The sequence below is a fragment of the Gymnogyps californianus genome, chromosome 6 (assembly GCF_018139145.2).
Source record: "Gymnogyps californianus isolate 813 chromosome 6, ASM1813914v2, whole genome shotgun sequence".
NCBI lineage: Eukaryota > Metazoa > Chordata > Aves > Accipitriformes > Cathartidae > Gymnogyps > Gymnogyps californianus.
This window is the reverse complement of record NC_059476.1, coordinates 16,625,738-16,646,936: the sequence shown is the minus strand read 5'-3', so window position 1 is coordinate 16,646,936 and position 21,199 is coordinate 16,625,738. Positions and strand designations below refer to the sequence as shown.

The 21,199-nt window shown below is 65.9% G+C and overlaps 3 protein-coding genes across 3 annotated transcripts; 2 read left to right on the top strand and 1 right to left on the bottom strand.

Moving 5' to 3' along the window:
• Positions 1-177: 177 nt before the first annotated feature.
• Positions 178-4,701, top strand: PYROXD2 (pyridine nucleotide-disulphide oxidoreductase domain 2). Its single transcript, XM_050899285.1, is given in 17 exon segments — positions 178-334; positions 774-793; positions 1,041-1,134; positions 1,214-1,287; positions 1,399-1,545; positions 1,688-1,748; positions 1,751-1,840; positions 2,077-2,138; positions 2,251-2,348; positions 2,770-2,911; positions 3,003-3,137; positions 3,239-3,311; positions 3,424-3,580; positions 3,714-3,868; positions 4,007-4,113; positions 4,215-4,335; positions 4,553-4,701. Coding segments are annotated over 17 exon segments (1,764 nt in total). The 3' UTR covers positions 4,624-4,701.
• A 3,282-nt stretch (positions 4,702-7,983) lies between these two features.
• LOXL4 (lysyl oxidase like 4) lies at positions 7,984-13,077 on the top strand. The gene is made up of 14 exons (XM_050899197.1): positions 7,984-8,263; positions 8,459-8,637; positions 8,790-9,001; positions 9,581-9,619; positions 9,744-9,975; positions 10,109-10,292; positions 10,562-10,716; positions 11,038-11,205; positions 11,419-11,581; positions 11,708-11,951; positions 12,216-12,331; positions 12,431-12,567; positions 12,779-12,890; positions 13,007-13,077. Exons 1-14 carry the CDS (start codon positions 7,984-7,986, stop codon positions 13,075-13,077), a joined length of 2,292 nt encoding a protein of 763 aa, XP_050755154.1.
• A 2,255-nt stretch (positions 13,078-15,332) lies between these two features.
• On the bottom strand, positions 15,333-20,950 carry R3HCC1L (R3H domain and coiled-coil containing 1 like). The gene is made up of 6 exons (XM_050899328.1): positions 20,364-20,950; positions 16,455-16,630; positions 16,270-16,340; positions 16,056-16,151; positions 15,729-15,869; positions 15,333-15,548 (listed from the first exon to the last, which is right to left on the bottom strand). Exons 1-6 carry the CDS (start codon positions 20,592-20,594, stop codon positions 15,493-15,495), a joined length of 771 nt encoding a protein of 256 aa, XP_050755285.1. The 5' UTR covers positions 20,595-20,950; the 3' UTR covers positions 15,333-15,492.
• Between the last annotated feature and the right edge of the window lie 249 nt (positions 20,951-21,199).

The window sequence follows — 21,199 nt, the reverse complement described above, 5'->3', positions numbered from 1 at the left end:
TGCCCAGCCTCCCTGCAAGCCCTGGGACGCAGTGTCCGGCCCTGTGCCAAGGTGTCCCGTGCCCTGGCCCCCCCCCCATCGCCTCCCTGTGCCCGGAAGCCCTGGGAAAAGCTCCGCCATGAAAGCAAAGTCCAGGCTGCCGGGTCCAGGGCAGCTGTGGCTGGGCACTGCGGGGCGATGGCAGCCGGGCTCCGGGCAAGACTGGGCACAGGCTGCCCTTCCCGCTGGATGCAGGGCTGGCATCTGTCCCCGGGGCTGCCGGGAGCACGGCTGGCCCATGCTGGGCCTGCAGACCAGCTGCAGCGGGAGTACGACGCGGTGGTGATCGGGGCAGGTAACACAGGGCGAGGGAGCCAGTGCTGGGCTGCGGCAGCCGGTGGGGACCCCCAGCTGCCCTCCCCCTAGGGCAGGCCGGGGGCGTAGTGGCCAGGTGGGGACCACAGCAGTGCTGGGCACGTTGCAGAACCCCCCAGCATGCTCCTCATGCCAGGGAGGATGCAGGGGTCTAGCATGGCTGGGCACACATTGCAGCCCCCCAGTGTGCAGGGCACAGGTGGGGCATCTGCCTTGAGCACCTCTGTCCCCCTCCCCTGCACCATTAGGGCCAGGGTTGTAGGGACAGGGGAGGATGCTCCTTGTCACCTGTATCCCCATGTCCAGAACCCCGTTATTTGGGTGGTTGTGGCAGCCCCATGCCCCAGGCATGGCAGGGTGCCCTGTGCTGTGGGACTGCCCCGATGCCAGGCTTGGCTCACCTCCCTCTCTTCTTCCAGGGCACAACGGGCTGGTGGCAGTGAGTACCAAGAGTGGGGTGCTGTCTCTCCTCCATCCCCGGGGGACAGCGGGGGACTGGGGAGGGTCTGCACCATGGGCAAGGGAGGGTGTTGGTGGCCATGCCCATGGGGCTGGGGGCTCCCACAGGGCTGTGGGGAGTGGGGCCCTCCCTGGTGAGGGGGGCATCATGTGCAAGAGGGTGCTCGGGGCAACGAGGACACGTCCCACCTGGAGGGATGGGCAGTGTGATGCCGTGCTCCCCGCAGGCTGCCTACCTGCAGCGGGCAGGGGTGCGCACGGCTGTGCTGGAGAAACGCCACGTGCTGGGCGGTGCAGCTGTCACGGAGGAGATCGTGCCAGGTACCCCTGCACGCCCCCTCTCCCCCTGCCCCCAGCCAGCCCTGGGCACGGGCACCCCCCACTGCCCCACGTCCTCCAGGCTTCAAGTTCTCCCGGGCATCGTACCTGCTCAGCCTGCTGCGGCCGCAGATCTACACCGAGCTGGAGCTGCAGGTACTGGCACCCATCCCTCACCGGGCTGCTGGCACCTCCCGGTACACTGGCAGGGTGAGCCCGCTGCCAGGCTGTCCCCGCAGGGTGGGTCCTGCCGTCCGTGTCTTGCAGCGGCATGGTCTGAGGGTGCTCCCGCGGGACCCCTACTCCTTCACCCCGCTGCTGGAGGACAGGAGCCCTCCCCGCTCCCTCCTGCTGGGGCACGATATGGCCCAGACCCAGCGGCAGATCGCTCAGTTCTCCCAGAAGGATGCCCAGGTACCACGGGCGTATGCACCCAGCATGGCAAAGCCCCTGAGGGGCTCCCCTGCCCATGGAGCAGAAGGGATGCTCCCGAGCGGGGTATCCATTGCACCCACCATGGCACAGTCCCTGTTGTCCCGTCTCTGTTCCCTTTTAGGCGTACCCTGAGTACGAGGCGTTCATGGGGGGCTTAGTGTCAGCCCTCGACCCGCTGCTGGATGCCCCCCGGTGGATACAGCTGCCCTGGGGCAGGGTTCTGTGCTCCAGCGGCTCAGGGCCCTGCGAGCCCTGCAGCCCCTGCTGCGGGCAGGTACGTCTGGGATGCCAGGGGATCCCAATGGCAACGGGTGTTTGCCTGCACCTGGGGCGGGCAATGCAGAGCTGCCCCTTCCCAGGGCACAGGCTCCTCAGGAGCCCCAGCCAGGCTGGCAGGCTCTGGCAGGTTTGCCCACCCTGGTCCCGCCACCTGACCCCCAAACCTAGCCAGGCACAGGCAGCCAGCCCTGGCACAGCCATGCAGGTCTCACACCACCTCTCCACCCCCAGGGCTGGCACTGGGGCGGCAGCTGCCCAACTATTATGAGGTGCTCACAGCCCCCATCTCCAAGGTGAGTGCCGGCAGTAGCGGTGTGGAGCCACCGGCTGCCTCGCTGCCTGCCTGCAAGGGTGCTGCGGCAGCCCCCACCCCCAGCCGGGTGCTCTCTTTTCCTCCTGGACCAGATCCTGGATCAGTGGTTTGAATCGGAGCCCCTGAAGGCAACTCTGGCTACTGATGCAGTGATTGGAGCCATGGCCAGCCCCCACACCCCCGGCAGCGGGTGAGGGTCCCTTCCCCCCGGGGCTCATGGCTGCACCGTCCCCCCATGCCATCCTCTGTGCTGGCAGCTCCTCGGCTCTGCTGCGCCCCGGTACCCCGTGCCCTGCCCCGCTGCCTCTCCCTCCCACCGCCCGCTCCACCTTACCCGGGTGGCTCAGGGGTTGGGGCTGGGCAAGGGGCTGCCCCCCATCCCCGCCATATGGCTCTCCTGAGTGGTCCCCACCTGCCCCTTTGCTGTTTGGACACCTCTGTCCCCAGGTCAGGTCAAGCCATGGCCGGTGGGTGCTCCCTGTAACTGAGTGGCATCCTATGAGCTGGCACAGTCCCATCTATGGGGGCCGTGGCACCATCCTCACTATGCCCGTGCAGGGGACAGACCCATCCCCTCAGCCGGCTGCTAACCTGGGGTCCTGCCACCACAGGTACGTGCTGTTGCACCATGTGATGGGTGAGCTGGAGGGACGGCGGGGAGCCTGGGGCTACGTGGCCGGTGGGATGGGGGCCCTGTCCCAAGCCATTGCCCGCGCAGCGGCTGCCCAGGGAGCCCACATCTTTGCTGAGAAGGTACAGGGTGTCTGGGCACGGGGAGCTGCCTGGCAGGCCTGCAGGCAGCAGGGATGCTTTTGGTGAAGTCCTGTCCCCTCCGCCTGCCCAGGCGGTGTGCCACGTGCTGCTGGGCAGGGACGGGCAGGCGCAGGGCGTCACGCTGCAGGACGGGACGGAGGTGAGGAGCAAACTGGTGTTGTCCAACGCCTCCCCCCAAATCACCTTCCTGGAGCTCATCCCCCAGGTACAGGGTGCACGGGGCTGGTGGGGGCTTGGCATGGTGGCATCCCCCTGGCCTCACTGCCCCCTCACAGCCAGCCTCTGCACTGGCATCTCCCATCCCAGGAGCAGCTGCCGAAGGATTTTGTCCATCAGATCCGGCAGGTTGACACACGCTCCCCAGTCACCAAGATCAATGGTAGGTACCGTCAGGGCCACCTCTACCGCCGTCCCCGCTGGAGGGACACTGGCACCAGGCTCAGCAAGAGGCTGCACCCTGCTTCCCCTGCTTCCCCTGTCCCCGCGCCCAGTGGCGGTGGATCGGCTGCCCAGCTTCCTGGCTGCCCCCAATGCCCGCGACGGCCGGCCCCTGCCCCACCACCAGTGCTCCATCCATCTCAACTGCGAGGGCATCCACCTCTTGCACCAGGCTTTCACTGAGGCCACCCAAGGGCACCCCTCCAGCAGGTAGGAGCCTGCACCGGCACACCTCAGTGCCCCAGGGAAGGGGCAGCACGGCCATGGTGGGTGGTGCTGGGGGGAGATGTTTGGGGTGGCTGGGTCCCCCTCTCCCTGCCCGGCTGGTGTCCTGCTCCCCCAGGCCCATGATAGAGCTCTGCATCCCTTCGGCACTGGACCCAGGGCTGGCCCCGCAGGGCTGCCACGTCGTGTCACTCTTCACCCAGTACACCCCCTCTGTGCTGGCGGGCGGGCGGCCCTGGGACGAGCAGGCCAGAAATGCATACGCAGACACGGGTACGTAATGCATACATGGACCTGGGTAACTCCAGGAACGCTGGTCCCTGCCCATGGGCAGAGCCGCCCTGGAGCTGCTCAGAGGCTGGCCACCATGTCCCCCCCAAGCTGCCCGCCAGTCTTTCCATCCCTCTCTAGTGTTCGACTGCATCGAAGCCTATGCCCCGGGGTTCAAGGCATCTGTCATCGGCAGGGACATCCTGACGCCACCAGACCTGGAGAGGATCTTTGGGCTGCCCGGTGGGGTGGGTACCATACAGGCTCTGAGCATCACTCTGATGCTGGTGCTGGTTCGCACACAGCCCTGGGCCAGGCACAGCCAGCTCACACAGAGCTCTGCTTGCAGAATATCTTCCATGGAGGGATGTCTCTGGACCAGCTGTACTTTGCCCGGCCGGCACCATCCTACTCGGGCTACCGGTCCCCAATTCCTGGCTTGTACCTGTGTGGAAGCGGAGCCCACCCTGGTGAGCAGGGCTGGGAGCCGGGACCCTCCTGGGGGGCTGCAGGAGGAGGGCAGGGGCATGTGGAAGAGGTGCAAGGGCAGCATGGGATGGGGGGGTGTCCACTCCCCTCTCTGCCCTCGCACGGACAGGGAGGTGGGGCAGCTCTGCCAGTGCAACCCTGGGCCCCATCTCCTGGGGCTGGAGTTGCCCACCACTCCCCATTTCTGCTCTCTTGCAGGAGGAGGAGTGATGGGAGCAGCGGGACGCAATGCTGCCCAGGTGGCCCTCGAGGATTTCAGGCGCCTTTGATGGCAGTGGTGACACCGACTTCGCCTATGCAGGGTTGTGGCTGCAGCAAGCCGTGTTGACCCCATGCAGAGCCCTGCCTGTCCCCAACTTGCTTCCCGGGCACTGCAGGGCAGCAGCATCCCCTGAGAGCTGGGGGGTGCAGGCTGGCAGGGTCCCTTGTACTCCCAGCTGCTACTGTCACCTTGAACACATGGCTGCTTCCAGCCCGCCACAGCCCAGCCTTGCCCGGGTGGCTCCTGGGGACCGGGCGGCCATGGCGAGCCTCGCTCAGCCCCTGCCTGCACCCATGGAAATAAACCCTGGCCCGGGCTCTGTCTTGAGCACTCTCGCTGTGGTTTTTCAGCTCTTCGTGCAGCTCCCAACGTGCCGGCATGGGGGGCTGCACTGTGCCATCTGCACTGTGGCTGGTGATGAAGCCCTGGGGGAGCTGCCAGAGGGGACAGGTGTGTCCCAGAGCAGTGAATGGGGACAACCAGCCCCTCGCCCTCATCTCTGCTCACTGATGCAGGCTCAGGTGCATGCAGGGCTATTTGGCTGGAGCCACCCAGCCCCGGGCTGGCCTGGACCACCCCAAGGTGCCTAGAACAAGCAGTGAACCAGGGAGCTGCTTGAGACCTGCTTTGCTACCTGGAGCCCCCAGCTGTCCTCTGTCCCCCCGGCCCTTGGTGGCTGTGTGTACAGCAGCCACGCGCCCAGCAGCTCAGAGGCTGCAGGAGCCAGGACTGGCAGCTGCCCCCCCGCACCCCACACACCTCCCCACCCATTCCGGCCGGGAGTCACCTGCACATGTTCTGGCCCCATCCCTCCATCCCCAGGGCAGATGCTCTGTGCAGCCCGGCGGCTCTTGCTGGCCACCCCTCAGCCGGCGGCAGGCCTGGGGTGTGCCCCTCTCCCGGGCTGCTGCCGGGAGCCGCTCGCTGCAGATTACAGAGCTCACATCCTCTCCCTGCCCTCTTCCTCCCCGAGACAATGCTCCCAATTCAGCTGCCCGCCTCGCCTCCCGCCGGGCCCTAAATACGGTGCTGCCAGGCTGAGTTGTTGCACCTGAGCTGGCTGAATCAATATTGACCAGCCAGGAATAGTCCCGCAGCCCTCTGAGAATAGCCCCGCACGCCCACCCCGCTGCCCACAGCTTCCCGCACACGGGGCTGCCCTGCTGCCGGCAGTGCATTTTTAGCTGCTGCAGTTGCTGGCTGCCCGGGGCTACAGGTGCTGGCATCCAGTGAGCCCTGAGGGGTGGCAGCGAGGGGGACGACAGCGAGGGGGGACACCTCCAGCCTGCCACGGTCACACTGAGCAGCAGGATGCAGTGCCCCCACTGCTGCGGGTTGAGGCTGTCAGGTCCCAGGTGTGCGAGAGCCCACCGGACCCTCCGCTGCCCTCTTCTTGCTGCCCCCAGGAGCAGAGGCAGAGCTCGGAGCAGGACCCAGCACCTGCCTGCCCTGCACCCCTGCCAGCATCTGCCTTGGGGGGGGCTCAGGGGGTCTCCTGGCCTCACGCTTGAGTAACTGAGCTCCAAAACATCGAGACACGAATGAGTCATGGGCTCCGCTGCTGGCCCCAGCTGTGCCCTTCCCCAGGGCTTTCCGTCGCCCCGACATCGAGGGTGGCCAAGGACCCCCACCCCAGGAGAGGCTCCAGCATGTGCCCCAAGCCCGGCTGGGGCATAGGGCTGGGATGAGGGTGCCCTGCAACGGGGTCCCAGGGCCGTGCACCCCTGCACGCCCCGGGGGTGCTGGAGGCTCCTGCAGGACGTGGCGATGAGCTCACCGGCTATTCCCGGCAGTGTTGATCCTGGCTCCTCCCGGCAGGAACCAGCTGCTTTGACTCCAAACAAACAGCCCAGTGGCCACCGGCACATTCCTGGCCGGCCCCTGGCCACGGTGAGGGCACAGGGCTTCCTGTTTTTCCCCGTCCCACAGCGTGACACGGTGGGGGCGGTGGGCAGTAGGGTGCCCCGGGGACTGGCAGCACCCCAAGCCGGAGGTTGCTCCCGGGGCAGGTCGGGGGGGCATCCCCTGTCTCCACGTCCCACGGAGGGGGGGCTGTGCCTGGGGACCCCTGCAGACAGCCTGGCTCAGGGATGGCCCAGGTGATACCCCGAGCCCCAGGAGGACCCTGCTCTGGGCTCCTGGTACCACCCCACAGCCTCCCTTGGTCTCTGTGCTCCCCAAGTCCTGGCCCCGTTGCAGCAGCCCCAGGCACCCCATGCCTGCGCGCCCACTTGAGCTGGTGCATGGGGTGGGAAGGGGCAAGGGGTGTCCTTTTGGGGTGTCCCTAGTGTGGCAGTTTGTCACCCCGAGAAAACCCATGCTCTGCCTGGCTGGGGACCAGCCCCATGGTGCGGTGGTGCTGGGAGGGGGCATACCTGACTGGGGGCATTGAGTTCATTCTGGGGGGGGGTCCAGGCTCATGGCAGGTAGGGGCTGTCCCAGGGTTGCTCGGACCCCTCAAGCTGTGGGGAGAGGGGCAGGGGTTGGGGCAGGGGCAGGTTTGCCCCAGTGTGGCAGAGGATGGCGGGGGGCGGGGGGGGCAGGGTGCAGGGCTGGGCTCCAGGCACGGTGTGGGGGAGCCGGGGCCGGGCTGGGCAGCGTGGGCCCCCACCCGGGGCGGCCCACCCCGCCGCACCATAAAAGCAGCGGCAGGCGGTGCTCGGCAGCAGGAGAGCTGCTGGAGGCCGGCGTGAGCCAGCACCGCGTCCCTTCACCACTGCCTGCCCCACGCTGCTGCCTGTCCTGAACCGTCACCCCCTGCCAGGGTGAGTGCGGGGATGGCCCCGGGGGGGGTGTGGGCACCTGGAGGGGGTAGCAGCAACCCCACTAGTGCTCTGAGTGGGGATGCAGGGGGAGAAGTGGGGTGATAGGGGACAGGGGCTGTGTGCAGGATGGGGAGTGGACCCTGGTATCCAGCACAGGGTTCAGATGGGGGATAAGGGGGGCTCTGTGGGGCCCCCACCCATGGCCCGAAGCATGGGGCAGGCAGGAAGCAACAGGGGCAGGGCAGTGTTCATGGGGCTGCCCACGGCTGTTGGCAGCCAGGGCTGAGCACGGGGCTCTGGGTGCCTGGGAGGGCTGTGCCAGGGCTGGCTGACCCCGGCAAGGGGCAGGTGGGTGTGGGGCTAGGGCTGAGCCCCAGGGTGGGGGATGCTGCGAGCTGTGCATGGCAGGGACCAGCCCCTGCATCCCCTGCAGCGCAGGGACAGGTATGTCACTGCCGTGCGAGGGGGCATGATATCCCTCTACCATCACCCAGCTCCTGGGGCGCAGGGGGGCTGCAGCAGCAGCCTGCCCATGGACCCTGCCATGGTCCCCAAGGGCTCAGTGTCGGGCTGTCCCCAGGCATCCCACCCCCAGAATGACGATGGTGATGCCAGCTGGCGCGAGCCCCATCCTGCTGCTGCTGGTGCTGCTGCTGTGCTGGGTGGCCCCCAGCAGGCAGGAGCCAGCCCCGGTGCAGCTGCGGCTGGCGGGGCCGCGGGGGCCGGCCGGGGAGGGCCGGCTGGAGGTGCTGTACCAGGGGCGCTGGGGCACCGTCTGCGACGACGGCTTCGACTTCCACGCGGCCACCGTCGCCTGCCGGCAGCTGGGCTACGCCGCGGCCATCACCTGGACCCATAGTGCCACCTACGGCCAAGGGGAAGGTAGGGGGCAGGTGGGGAATTGGGGGGGCAAGGGGTCCTGGCGAGGGCAGTGTGCTTAGCACTGGCTGGGGGAGCCTTGGGGGGCTGTGGGTGCGGGCAGCCTGTGGGGGGCACTGGATGGGGCCCATGGTACTGGGGAGAGAGATGGGGACCACCCCGACAGTGACCCCCCCAGCCCGGTGTGTGTCCCTCCAGGCCCCATCTGGCTGGACAACGTGCGGTGCGGGGGCAGCGAGGGCTCCCTGGCAGAGTGCGTCCACAATGGCTGGGGCACCAGTGACTGCCACCACGGGGAGGACGCTGGCGTGGTGTGCTCGGGACAGCGCCTGCCCGGTGGCCCCCCCCAAACCACCACCTCTGGTCACCTGGGAAAGGTGAGTGGGGGGCCATGGGGTTCCCCTGTGCCCAGCAGGGTACACCAGGGGGACTGGAGCAGGTCCCTCTGACCCTTCCCCTTGTCCCCATCCTGAACACCCTGCACTCGATGCTGGAGCCCCCGTGCCCACCCCTGTGCCCACCGCAGCAGGTGCCGGGGCTGAGCCTGGAGGAGGTGCGGCTCAAGCCCATTCTGGCACGGGCCAAGCTGAGCATGCCGGTGATGGAGGGTGCCGTGGAGGTGAAGCACAACGGGCACTGGAGGCAGGTGTGCGACGCCGGCTGGACCAGGAACAACAGCCGTGTCATCTGCGGGATGCTGGGCTTCCCCCAGGAGAAGCATGTCAACACCAGCTTCTACCGGTAGGGATGTGAGAGACCCACGTTGCAGCCATGGGGCACATGGGGCAGGGTGCATGGCTGGACACACTGGGGGGGCAAGAGACCCCCACAGTGGGGTGTGTCGGGGAAGGGATGCACACGTGGGTGGGTGTGTGGGGTGCTGGTATGGCCTGGCCATGCCTGGGTCCCCTTCTTGGGGTCTCAATGAGGGGCAGAGCTGGGCTCAGTAGCAGCCGGCAGGCTGTGGGGAAGGTCATCAGCCATGGCCGGCAAAGCGTGGGTGGAAGGAAAGGAGCAGCAAGCAGCCCTCGGCCCCTCCACCCCCACGTCGGGCTGGGGCTATAAATACAGACCGTAATGAGCCACTGCGGGTGCCAGGAGTCGCACAGTCCCGCCGGGGCACACGGCACAGCCGGGCTTGGCACAGTAATTGCCAGTGGGGAGAGGACCTGTCCTCACCCTGCCGTGCCGTGGGAGGACCCCACGGCTCCAACTCCTGCCACGGGGTGCTGGGGAGGGCAGGGATGATGTGGTGGGAGGTGTGGAGCCCTGCAGGGTCGACATGGCCCCCTACAACCTCCCGGCTCTGTGCACCCACAGGAAGCTCTGGAACATGAAGCTGAAGGACCCCAGCTCCAGGTAGGGCTCAGCCCAGGGTAGGGCAGGCAGGGGCACCCTGGGTGGGCACCCAGCGCAGGTGTTGGGTGGGGGAGAGTCTCCTGTGCCCGAGCTGATGCCGGCCCCTGCTCCTCTCCCTCGGCAGCCTGAAGACCCTCAGCCAGAAGAACAGCTTCTGGGTCCACAGGGTGCGGTGCCAGGGCACGGAGCCCCACCTGGCCCGCTGCCCCACACAGGTGGCCCCACCGGCCCCCCATCAGCACGCCTGCCCTCATGGCATGCACGCCATCGTCAGCTGCCTCCCTGGCCCTGCCTTCCAGAAAGGCACGGGCAAGGGCAGGAGCAAGACCTCCCCGGGAAAGGTAAGCCCCAGCATGGCCCCGTGCCCCATCCTGCCGACGGAGGGTCCCGGAGCCGGGCAGCACCTGGCCACCCTGTTTGCACTCATGCCCACGGTGCAGGCGGGTGACCATGCCCTGGGGCCACTGACCGGCTGCTCCCTATGCCCAGGTGCTCCCGGTGCGGCTGCGAGCGGGCACCCACGCCGGTGAGGGCCGGGTGGAGGTGCTGCGCCATGGGCAGTGGGGCACCGTGTGTGACAAGCAGTGGGACCTGGCTGCGGCCAGCGTGGTATGCCGGCAGCTGGGCTACGGGACGGCAAAGCAGGCCCTGGTGGGAGCCCAGATGGGGCAAGGTGAGGCGGGTGGCATGGCAGGGACTTGGGACGCTGCTGGGCTTGGTGGAGCATGATGGGGAAAGCCCCTGGTTTACTGGGTACTGCTGGAGCACCCTGGGATGTCCACGCAGCTCCAGCCTGCACTGGGATGGGGGTCCCCTGGCTGCTTCTGCCACAGACAGCCCCATTCCTGTAGGTAACACCCAGACTGGGGGAAGGAGGGTGGGGGTCCTCCCTGCTCCATGATGGGCACAGAGCAGGGAGTGCTGACCCTCCCTCTGCTTCAGGGCTAGGGCCCATCCACATGAGTGAGCTACGGTGCACTGGCCACGAGCGCTCCCTGGGTGAGTGCCACTTCCAGGACGCCGAGCAGAGCGGGTGCCGGCACGAGGCTGATGCCGCCGTCCGCTGCCACGTGCCCCACATGGACTTCCAGAGCCAGGTGAGCCCCTGCCTCCTCCTCAGAGCCTGTGGAGCCCCAGCCCCATTGCACAGCCCCTGCCCCACAAGCTCTGTGCCCAATGTGAATGCTCAGAGCAGCCCCGGGGTGGCCCAGGGGATGGGGGAGGACGTAGAGCAGCACGCTGATGGGGGTCTGCAGGATGAGCTGTTGGCAAAAGTGGTCTTGTGGGAAGGAAAGGAGGAAGAGGAAGGTGGGGGAGATGTTCAGCTGGATGCATGGGGCTGCCTGCCCCATTGCAGTGCCGGGTGGGAGGGCTGGGGGTCTGCCCCATGCTCCAGCTCAGCCCCTCTTTGCCCGCAGGTGCGGCTGGCAGGGGGCCGCAGCCCCGAGGAGGGTGTGGTGGAGGTGCTGGTGCCGGTGCAGGGGCAGCTGCAGTGGGGCGCAGTGTGCGGTGCGCAGTGGGGGCTGAACGAGGCCATGGTTGTCTGCAGGCAGCTGGGGCTGGGCTTTGCCAGCCATGCCCTCCAGGTGAGCGGGGTCCCAGCCTGGGGCCTGGGCTGCGAGGGGTCCAACGGGATGTGTGGCATGGGCACGGGGTGGCTGGGGGCTCTGGGATGGGACAGTCCAGGGGGACAAGACCTGGTGGCAGTGCTGGGGCAGGGGAGCTGGCAGGGGAGGCGGGGTGGGTGCTGGCAGGGGGTGTGAGGGCTGGTCCAAGCGCTGTGCTCCTCCTCTGCCCAGGAGACATGGTACTGGGCAGGCAGCCCCGATGCCACCCGGGTGGTGATGAGTGGGGTGCGCTGTGCCGGCACCGAACTGGCTCTCCAGCAGTGCCAGCGCCACGGCCCCGTCCACTGCCCCAGCGGCGGGGGACGCTTCTCTGCAGGAGTCACCTGCACCGCCCGTGAGTACCGGGAACCCACAGGGTACTGCTGGGAGGGGGCACCCCCTTCTTCTGGCACAGAGAGCTGGGAGGGCTATGCGGGGTGCGGATCCCCTGCTCCATCCCTGCCAATCCCCTCTGTGCCAGACGCCCCGGACCTGGTGATGAACGCCCAGCTGGTGCAGGAGACAGCCTACCTGGAGGACCGGCCGCTGGGGCTGCTGTACTGTGCCCACGAGGAGCGCTGCCTCTCCCGCTCCGCTGACCACATGCACTGGCCCTACGGCCACCGTCGCCTCCTCCGCTTCTCCTCCCAGATCCACAACCTGGGCAGAGCCGATTTCCGACCCAGGATGGGGCGTCATGCCTGGACCTGGCACCAGTGCCACCGGTGAGTGGCCCGTGGGCAGGAGCTGGCAGGGGGCTGCCCCCTCCCCGGGCCAGGCAGGGCATGGTGGCACCCATCCCGCAGAGGCTGGCCCGCCTGGGGTAATTAGCAGCGTCCGCGCTGGCACTATCATTATGGCTTTATTTGGCTTCAAGGCTGTAATTTGCTCAGAGCCTCTGGGTGCTGCCTGCTCCCGGCTGGGCGGCTGGGCCGGCTGCATGCTCCCCAGCTGGGCACCAGCCCCGCGCTCGGCCCCTGTTCCCACAGGCACTTCCACAGCATTGAGGTCTTCACCCACTACGACCTGCTGACGCTCAACGGCTCCAAGGTGGCCGAAGGGCACAAGGCCAGCTTTTGCCTGGAGGACACCAACTGCCCCGAGGGTAGGTACCAGCCACAGAGCTGCCAGTGACCCCCCCCGATCCTGCTCCCCAAGGGGGGGCTCTGCTCATGCCCTCCCTCACCTCCCCTCCCTCCCACAGGGCTGCAGCGACGCTTTGCCTGTGCCAACTTTGGGGAGCAGGGGGTGAGCGTGGGGTGCTGGGACACCTATCGCCACGACATCGACTGCCAGTGGATCGATATCACCGACGTGCCGCCAGGCAGCTACACCTTCCAGGTATGGGGACGGAGGGGCAGGGGGGGCACCAAGCCACCGGAACTCAGGGCTGGGGGCCGCCTTCCCTGGGCACCACCAGCACCCCTTACCCTGCACATCGGGGTGCTGCTCTGCACCCCATGGTGCATGCCACAGCCCTGCCTGGCCAAGACATGGTGGCACTCCAGAGGGGGCCAGCAGTGCCCCCAGCCCTGCCCCTCGCTCTCCGCAGGTGGTTGTGAACCCCAAGCACGAGGTGGCCGAGTCGGACTTCTCCAACAACGTGATGCGGTGCCAGTGCAAGTATGATGGGCAGCGCGTCTGGATGCACGGCTGCCACACAAGTACGGAGGGACAGGAGCATAGGGGGCACGGTGGGCAGGGCGAGAGGAAGGGACAGGGCTGGCAGTGCTGCAGGTCCCGTGTCCCCCCCACCCACCCACACCGTCACTCTCCCCAGGCGATGCCTACGGCGCCGACGTGGTGAGTGATCTGGAGCAACAGGACCGCCTGGCCAACAACCTCGTGTGACCCTCCGGCATCGGCACACTCTCAGCAGCGCCGCGGGGCAGCCTGGCTCCCGCGCCCCAGCCCCTGTGCCCCGGCAGCACCGGACTGAGCTCAGGGACTCGACAACTCTTGTATTTATTGATGCTGCCGCAGAGGATGGAGACGAGCAGCGGGGCCAGTGGGGAGCGCCTGGGGGTGCCCAGCCCCGTGCTGCCGGTGGGACCTGCGAGAGGGGACCCAGGTACTGCAGCTCTGCAGCTCTGGTGCCCCCCCCCAGGACGACTACCTCAGCCTGCCCACCCAGCCTCCCCGGCCCCAGCAGACCCAGGACAGGCTCCGGCCACTGCCACCTGCGCACCAGTCCTGTCCTCAATAAAGGTGCTGTGCGATGGGAGATGGATGCTGTGCTATGGGAGAGACGGTACCCCCTTATCAACCCCACCATCCCCTGCTCCTTCCCCTGTGCTCTTCCCCAGAAGGACTGTGAAGCCAGTCCCAGCTGGGAACAACCCTGGTCTAGGCGATGTGTCCTCAGCCAGGCAGTGTTCCCCCCTCTGCCACTGAGGGCCACCAGCCCCTTGGCTGCCTGCATGTGGCCGGTGCCAAGCAGCTCCGGCTTGCTGCCAGCAGTCCCCACCGGCCAGGGCACCCTGGCCCTGAACTGGCTGACCCTGTGCGCACAAAGGGACCTGGCCAGCTCTGTGGCAGCATGGGCCGGCAGCCAGCCCACCAGCCGCCGTGGCTGCTGCAGCCACCACGCTGGGCTTTCCCAAGCTGCCCTGGCAGCTTCCCAGCCGTAGGAGCAGGGATGGGGCCACTCTGCCCCTCAAAGCCCTTGCTCCTGGGCACAGGGTGGGGACACAGGGGACACCATGCCCTTGCTCTCGGTGTTTCTTTCCTCCTGTGGTTTCTAGCAAATTTTTTTTAAAGGAAATAAATGTGAATATTCACCACCGACCCACACTCTGTACTGCCAGCTACCGGGCAGTGCCACCCCTCTTGCACACTCCTGCCCGTCCCCACCTTGCCGGCAGACACCAGCCCGGGGTGGGGGGCTGCCAGCACCTGCCTTGGCCCTGCACAGCCAGGACAGGCTGGGTTGTACCCACACATGATACTCCCCACATGTGGAGGAGCTGCCAGGGATGGCGATGACACACTGGGGTGGCCCGAGGCCAGCGGCCGTGGCAAGGCACATGCCAGCAGAGGCTCGCTCCACCAAGGTCGGGGTTCAAGGGATGCCGGATGGTGGGGAAGATGCTTTCCGCATGAGAGCAGCTTCGCACCCTGAAATTTCCACTGGCTGAGCCACGAGCAGCTGGGAGCGGCGGCCAAGACGGCTCCCAGCTGGCAGCGCCGCTGGCACAGGGGCAGGCAGCCACCGCCATGGGGTCATGACCAGCTCCACCGCTGCCAATCTGGGGGACAGCCAGGGAACACAGGGCAGTCACACAAGCCCTTCAGCACAGGCTGGGGTGAGGCAGCCATGACTGAAAACACGCAAACCACTGGCAGGGGTGGCAGAAAAGCACCGTCCCTGTCCCCACCTGCTGCGAAGGGCACAGGAGCCCCATAAACTGTGGCCCCGGGAGTTTGCGGGGCTACAGGGTGAGAGTGCTGTGGCACACAGGGCTGTTGTTTGGGTGCTGAGAGACGATGCAAAGCAGAGGAGCCAAAGGCAGGTCCCAGCCGCCTGCCCGTGCCCCCGCACTGGGGCAGGGCAGGAAGCCCCCAGCCCGCCAGGGCCGACAGCACAGCCACATCACAGCCCCGCGCGGGGCTGGGAACGTGGCCCTGCCCGCGCACCGACAAGGGCCCTGCTGTTCGGGGCCGCAGCTGCTCCGCGGAAGTAAACAGGGTCCCTGCCAGCACATTCCTGCCCGCTGCCCTGCCTGACCCCTCCTGCCTGCACCCCCCACCCACCCACCAGGGACACCCACCACCTGGGAGGGGTGGACATCCCCACAGCGGCAGGGGCCATGCGCGGCAGCCCCTGGCACACAAGCCCCCCGGCACACAGGAGCACAGAGAGCCACAGCCAGGCCAGGCACAGTAAAATAAATGGTATTTATTAGCAAAATAAAGGACAGAAACTCTCACTCGCAAGGCCCTGCCAGGTGGCCAGGGCCGCCCCGCACGGCCCCGCGTGCTCGCTGCCGAGCTCCCCGCGTCCCGCTGGCTGCTCCTGCTGCAGCAGGCAGCACCAGGGGTCCTGCCCTGGGCAGGATGGGCAGCGCTGCCTGGCGGCAACAGCATCCGCACGGCAGCAACCAGCCTGTGCGTGTCCTGCTCAGCCCTTTTGGTGAAGCAGCCCAGTGCTTTTGGATGCGGTGCAGGATCCATCCCAGCTCTGAGATGCTGCCCTGCCTGCCCGCAGAGAGGGGCCCAGGCCCCCCAGGGGGGTTCCCAGTGGGGCTGAAGGTGCAGCCTCCCGGCTTAGTCCCGGCCTTCCCAGGCATCCTCCCGCTGCTTGTTCTCCAGGCGCTTCCTCTCTGCAGAGACAAGAGGAGGGTCAACCCCACGTCCCCATCACCCCACAGCCATCTACTTCCCCACGGAGGTGGCCAGAGCCCACCCTGGTGCACCCCCCTCCCACCCAGCACCCTGTGAGAAGGGGCATCCACGAGGAGGGTCCCCCCACACCGCAGCCCCCCTGGGCATCCAAATCTCACCCCGGGCTTCTTGCAGCTTCCTCCGCTCGGCATCTCGCTGGGCTGGCGTCTGGTTGCTGCGTACTCCCAGGGCACCGATCACCAGCCGCCTGGCCAGGGCAGCTGATGTTTCAGGGCGTTCCTTGGCTGGCTGCAGGTAGTCTGGGTAAGCAGAGATGGGGGACATCAGTAGGGGCATCCCAGGAGGGACGGGGCAGCCGGCACGACTCCGCAGCACTTAAGTGCTGCGGAGTCGTGCCGGCTGCCCCGTCCCTCCCCAGTTTTCGGGATGAAGATGCTGCAGCACAAGCACCACAGCACAAGCTGGCACGGGGCAGCATCACTCACCGGCATACACCCTGGCTTTGGCTTTAGAGGCGCGGGTGCCCTGGGAGAGTGGGCGCGTCTTCACCATCAGGTGCTTGGTGCTGAGGGCATCGCGTGCTGCAGGGAGAAAGCAGTGGTGTCCACGTGCAGGGCCAGCCCCATGCCCAGGATCTGGCCACGGGAGAGGCAGGGATGCCTCCCCTCTGCCCATCCCCAGCCAAACTGGGAGCAGTACCTGTTATGGGGCTGGAGAAGATGCCCAGGGCGTGCGTATCATCCACCCACTTAATATCAAAGCCTTTTTTCCTGCCAGAGAGAGGGAAGCTCAGCAAGGCATCGGCACTGGGTGGGCAGGGGCCCAGAGCAGAGCCCAGTCAGGGGACCCCAGCACCAGGGATGGGGCATTGCCAGCAGACTCACTGATAGCTGCAGAAAACACGCAGCAGGTCCTCAGTGCGGAAATCCGAGGGGAAATCATAGATCTCAATGACGTGGGGCAGCTCGGCATCACTGAGGTCCAGTGCGGCGGGCTCAGCCCCATAGTAGTCGAAGCGGGGTGACTGCTGGCTCTCCCGGTGCTTCTCACCCCCCGAGAGCTAGAGGTGTGGGAGAGGCACAGCACTGAGCAACCCGTGCCCGCCCGCCCCACGCCAGCTCCCGATCCATGGCAAGCGCTCCCTGGGAAGTGGTTCAGCCCCCGCGCCCCACCCCAGCACTGCAGATGGATTCATGGCATTGAGATATTAGGAGTTATCGACCGGGGCTCTCACGCCATGCACTTGCTTTTCCCATTACCAGCATCCCTTCACTTGCTGCGCCCTGCGGTCCCGCCAGGGACACGGTAGGAATGGCACCGGTGAGACAGCATGTGCACCCCCAAGCACACCCCTCCTTCCACAGTGATGTGCTGACCCGAAATACATTTGGGGAACAAGGAGCAGGACAGCAAAGCTAGGAGGAAAGACTGACGTCTGCCCACGACGTGGGAGCACTGGGCTTGGCGTGCCCCAGCTGCAGCACATGCACCGGAGCAACCCGTCGGCACCCCAGATGCCAAGATGGAAAAGCAGCACTTCCCTGAGGAGCAAGTTCTGGTGGTTAATCACCTGCGCGGCTAAAAATTTATGCCTTATTTCTCATTTGAATTTGTCTGGCTTTGCTTTCCAGCCAGCGGTTCTTGTTCTGTGTCTCTGCTGGATTAAAGAGCCCTCAGTCCCTGGTCTCCTCCTTGTGATGGCACTTACTCATGCTAATCAAGTCCCTTCTCAATCTTCTTTTTGATAAGCTAAACGGGTTGTGCGTGTTTAGTATCTCACAGCGGGGCACTTTCTCCAGCCCTAAAAGATGACGGCTGTAGTGCTTTTCTACCTCTCCCATTTTTCAACCTTCATTTTAAAACACAGGCAGCAGTCTCCCACTGCCACAACACGGGGGTGCAGCCGCCCCCTGCTCCCCTCCGCCCCGCAGCATTGGTGCCGGTCGGCACCACTTGCTGCACCTCTGCTTTCCAAACTGCACCGTGCCAGTGGCCAAGAGGATTCATGGCCCCGCTCCGGCTGCGACACCGGGCCAGGCGCAGCCCAAAGTCGGTGGCAGCTCCCCTGTCCCCGCTGAAGCGTGGGGCCAGCGCGGTGCTGGCGAGTGGGTACATAACTCAGCCGGGTTCCCAGCCCGATCCCCCAAGCGATCGTAGCAGAGCACACTACAGCTGGAAGGTTAGAGTCCATAAATCCCAGCCAGCTCAGTCAATAAAAAGTGCTCGTTCCGACAATTTTATGGGGAAGATGGATTCACGGCAGGTGAGGGGGTGCTGCCAGGGCGGCTGGATGCCGGCGGAGGGTAGAGCTGAGTTATGGAGCTCACGGGACAGGCTAGCACTGCCGGCAGAGCCACCTGCCCCACCACCATCACCCATTAACTGAGCGCACCCCGTGTGGGGCAGCGCGCTTGTCAGGCACCCCCTGCCCGCTCAGGGGAGGCGAAGGAGCGGTCCCCGGGCAGGATGAAGCCCTGTGGTGCCGCTTGAGGGAGCGGAGCACTCGGGTAGTGCCAGGCACCGGGAAGATGATTAGAGAGCAGGAGCACAGAGTGCCGGAGCAGTCCTTGACCTTCACAAATCACCGAATGTGGCGGGGCAGCAAGGACGGGAGCCGTCTGGCAGCCGGGCTCAGCCGCACGGCAGGCACGGCTCATCAGGTTCCCCCGTGCTGCCAGCCTGGGCATGCAGGGTGCCTGCAGCCCCGCAGCCGTGGGGCAGGGCAGGGAGCGGGAGCTGGGGTACGGACCCCAGCCCTGGCAGGCACCTGGCACTGGGAAGGGTCTGCTGACGGATGGACAGACGGACTGCAGAGGCAGGAAATGAAGCCTGTCCGCCATGCCTCACTGCTCTATAAAGATGCACCCTTGCCGGAGCACATTGGAGGGGTCCGTGGTCGCTCGCTTATGCTGCTGCTCGCTTTCCGAGAGCGCACCTCCAGAGCTAGAGGGGAGGTGTGCACCGGCACACATGCACCATGGCCTCCGGCACGCACGCACCACAGCCCTCGCCCCACCGTGCCGGCTGATGGAGAGTCCACCGAGCCTGCAAGGAAATGGTCGCAGTGCTTAATTACCCTCTGCGCTGAAACTGATTTCTACTCTGAATTTGTCTGGTTTCAGCTTCCAGCCAATGGATCTCACTATGGTGTTTTTTCCTGCTAGATTAAAGAGCCGTCCCCTATCAGAAATCTCTCCTCCACACAGAACGTCATAAATCTTGCTCTCTGCCGGCTATCCGCAGCGCATAAGGATTCGGTTACGAGGAAGAACGCTACTAATTTTCTTGTCCTTTTTGTTAATTAACAACAGCTCCATCTCCCCAAGAGCCTGCGCCCTCCCCAAGCAGCCACGTCCGCCTGCCGAGAGCTCGGAGAGCTCAGGAAGCATGACACTTGGCATGGGAATCTGCAGGGGGGTGACGATGGCAACTTTTAATTGATAAATCCCTTTTTCAGGTTCTTATTCACCCATTTTGGGAAGCTCCCTGGAAAGCTCAAACTTTGCTCAGAGCTTGTGCATGGAGGAGCTAACACGGATGCTCCAGGCCTGTTCACAGTTAGCACCAGTGCTGCATGGCACAACCTTGCCTGCAGCATCCTATGGCTGCACCATAACACAGGCCCTCCCTGTCCTGCCTCCCCAGCAGGGCCAGGCAGCCGCTCCGCTGTGCCTGAGGATGAAGCCGTGCCCCCCGTGCCAGCCCATGGAAAGCCAGTGCCAGCACCGTGTGTGCCAGCTGCCGTCGGAGCAGCAGCGCTGTCCCCTCACACTGGCACTCACTGCAAACTCCTGGCTGGAGGGTGGGGGACTGCAGGCGGAGGGAGCACAGCCAGGCAGGGATGGAGGTACCCAAAGCTCTTCCATGTCGCCCTCCGAGCAGCCCCGGAGGCAAGCCCTGCGTTCCCCACACCCTGTCCCAGCCCCACGCCAGGCTTGGCAAGGACACACCAGCCCGAGCACGGCCCCATGGACGAGGTGGGTACCAATGCTCCTCAGTAACGATGCTCTTGAGTTAATCTCATCCCTTCCCAGAAGCTGTTATCAGGCACCATCCGCCACTTCACACCCTGCTTCCAGCCCGGGGTGGACAGACGCTGGCTGTAACAATATTAGCGCTGTTTGTTACTTTGGGCACATTAATGTCATTTGGAAAATTACCGGTTTGACGCTACTGATTTAAAATGCAATAAGGGATATGCAGCCTCACTGCAGAAGCCGAGCTTTCCTTGCAAACGGCAGGATAACGGCGTGGGTCCCGGTGCTAAGCAGCTAATTGTAGTAAATTCAGCCACACGCGTGCAGGAGGGGATGGTAATGAGCCACAGCTGATTAAGAAGCTGTAGTTTCGAGGAAACTTCCCATTGCTATTTCAATGGGAGCCCATACGTCTCAGCCCATTTCTTTATCACCAGCCCCGGTTTCACAAGGGTGCAGTTGCGGTTTACGGCGCTCGAGCAGGTTTTACTGGGTGCGCTTTATGTACTATAGAGGGAAGCTCTCCCCTAGCCTTCATCGGCACCACGGGATGGGATGGGAACCAGCCTGGGGGGGAGGGTGGAGGTCCCAGGCGTTTTGGCACCGCAGGCAGCTCCTGCATTTGGGGACGGCTGGCCCTGACAGCAGGCAGCGCAGCCAGGCTGGCTGCGTGTCCCAGGTGCAGCCCGCCTCTCCATGCACCCACCCCGGAGGACACGGGGACAGCCAACCCCCTCGGACCCCTGTCCCCACGTCCCAGCAGGCAGCAGCCACCGTCCTTGCAAATCCCCACGGGCACCGGCTCGCAGGACATACCTCCTCCAGCAGGCGCGGGTCCAGGCAGTCCCCATCGTCGTTGAACAGCGCGTCCCAGCTCTCCTCGGCACCTGGGCTGGCCTGGCTCGGCGTCCCAGCACTGGCACGCTCTGCCTTTGGGGAGTCGCTGCAGAGACCTCCCTCTTCCTCCTCGGCCTCCTGGCTGCACCGGTGCTGCTGCGGCGAGCCAGCATCCTTGTCTGCCCCCGCCGGCTCCTCGGCCCAGGCCATGGGCGAGAGTGCCTCTACGCCGTGGCACAGCAGCTCCAGGGGCAGCGGGGGCTCACGGCTCTCTGGGGGCGCCCCCTCCCACGTGCCGCTCTCCGGTTCCTCATCAGTATCCAGTGGGCCGCTCTCAGCCACGGTGCTGCTGTCTGTGCAGGCAGAGGTGCTGCCTGCTCCCTCCGCAGCGGGCACCGGGTCACCCTCCCCACCGGGATACCCGGCACCGGCAGTGTTCTCCTCCTTGCCGGGTGGGAGCTGGGATGGGCTGACAATGCCCTGCCCTGGGGTGTTCTCCCCTGGGAGCACTGGTGCATCGCCCGTGCCACCCCTTGAGCACCTGGGTTCGCAGCTGGCTCCTCCTGGTGCATCAAAGGCGCTCTCCCCAGTGAGCTCAGCCGTGCCTCCCCACCTCTCCTCCTCTGGCACCCCAGCGGCACAGCTCTTGCTCTGCCCTGCCAGGAGAGACCCCCCACACTCCCTCTCCTCCTCCTGGGCTTTTGGACCTGCAACCTCCCATGCCAGCCTGGGCGCACTGCCCCCGTTGCCCGGCCCTGCCAGCTGCAGGACACCCTCTCCTGGGTGCTGGGAGAGGTCCCCAGCTGGATCCGGGG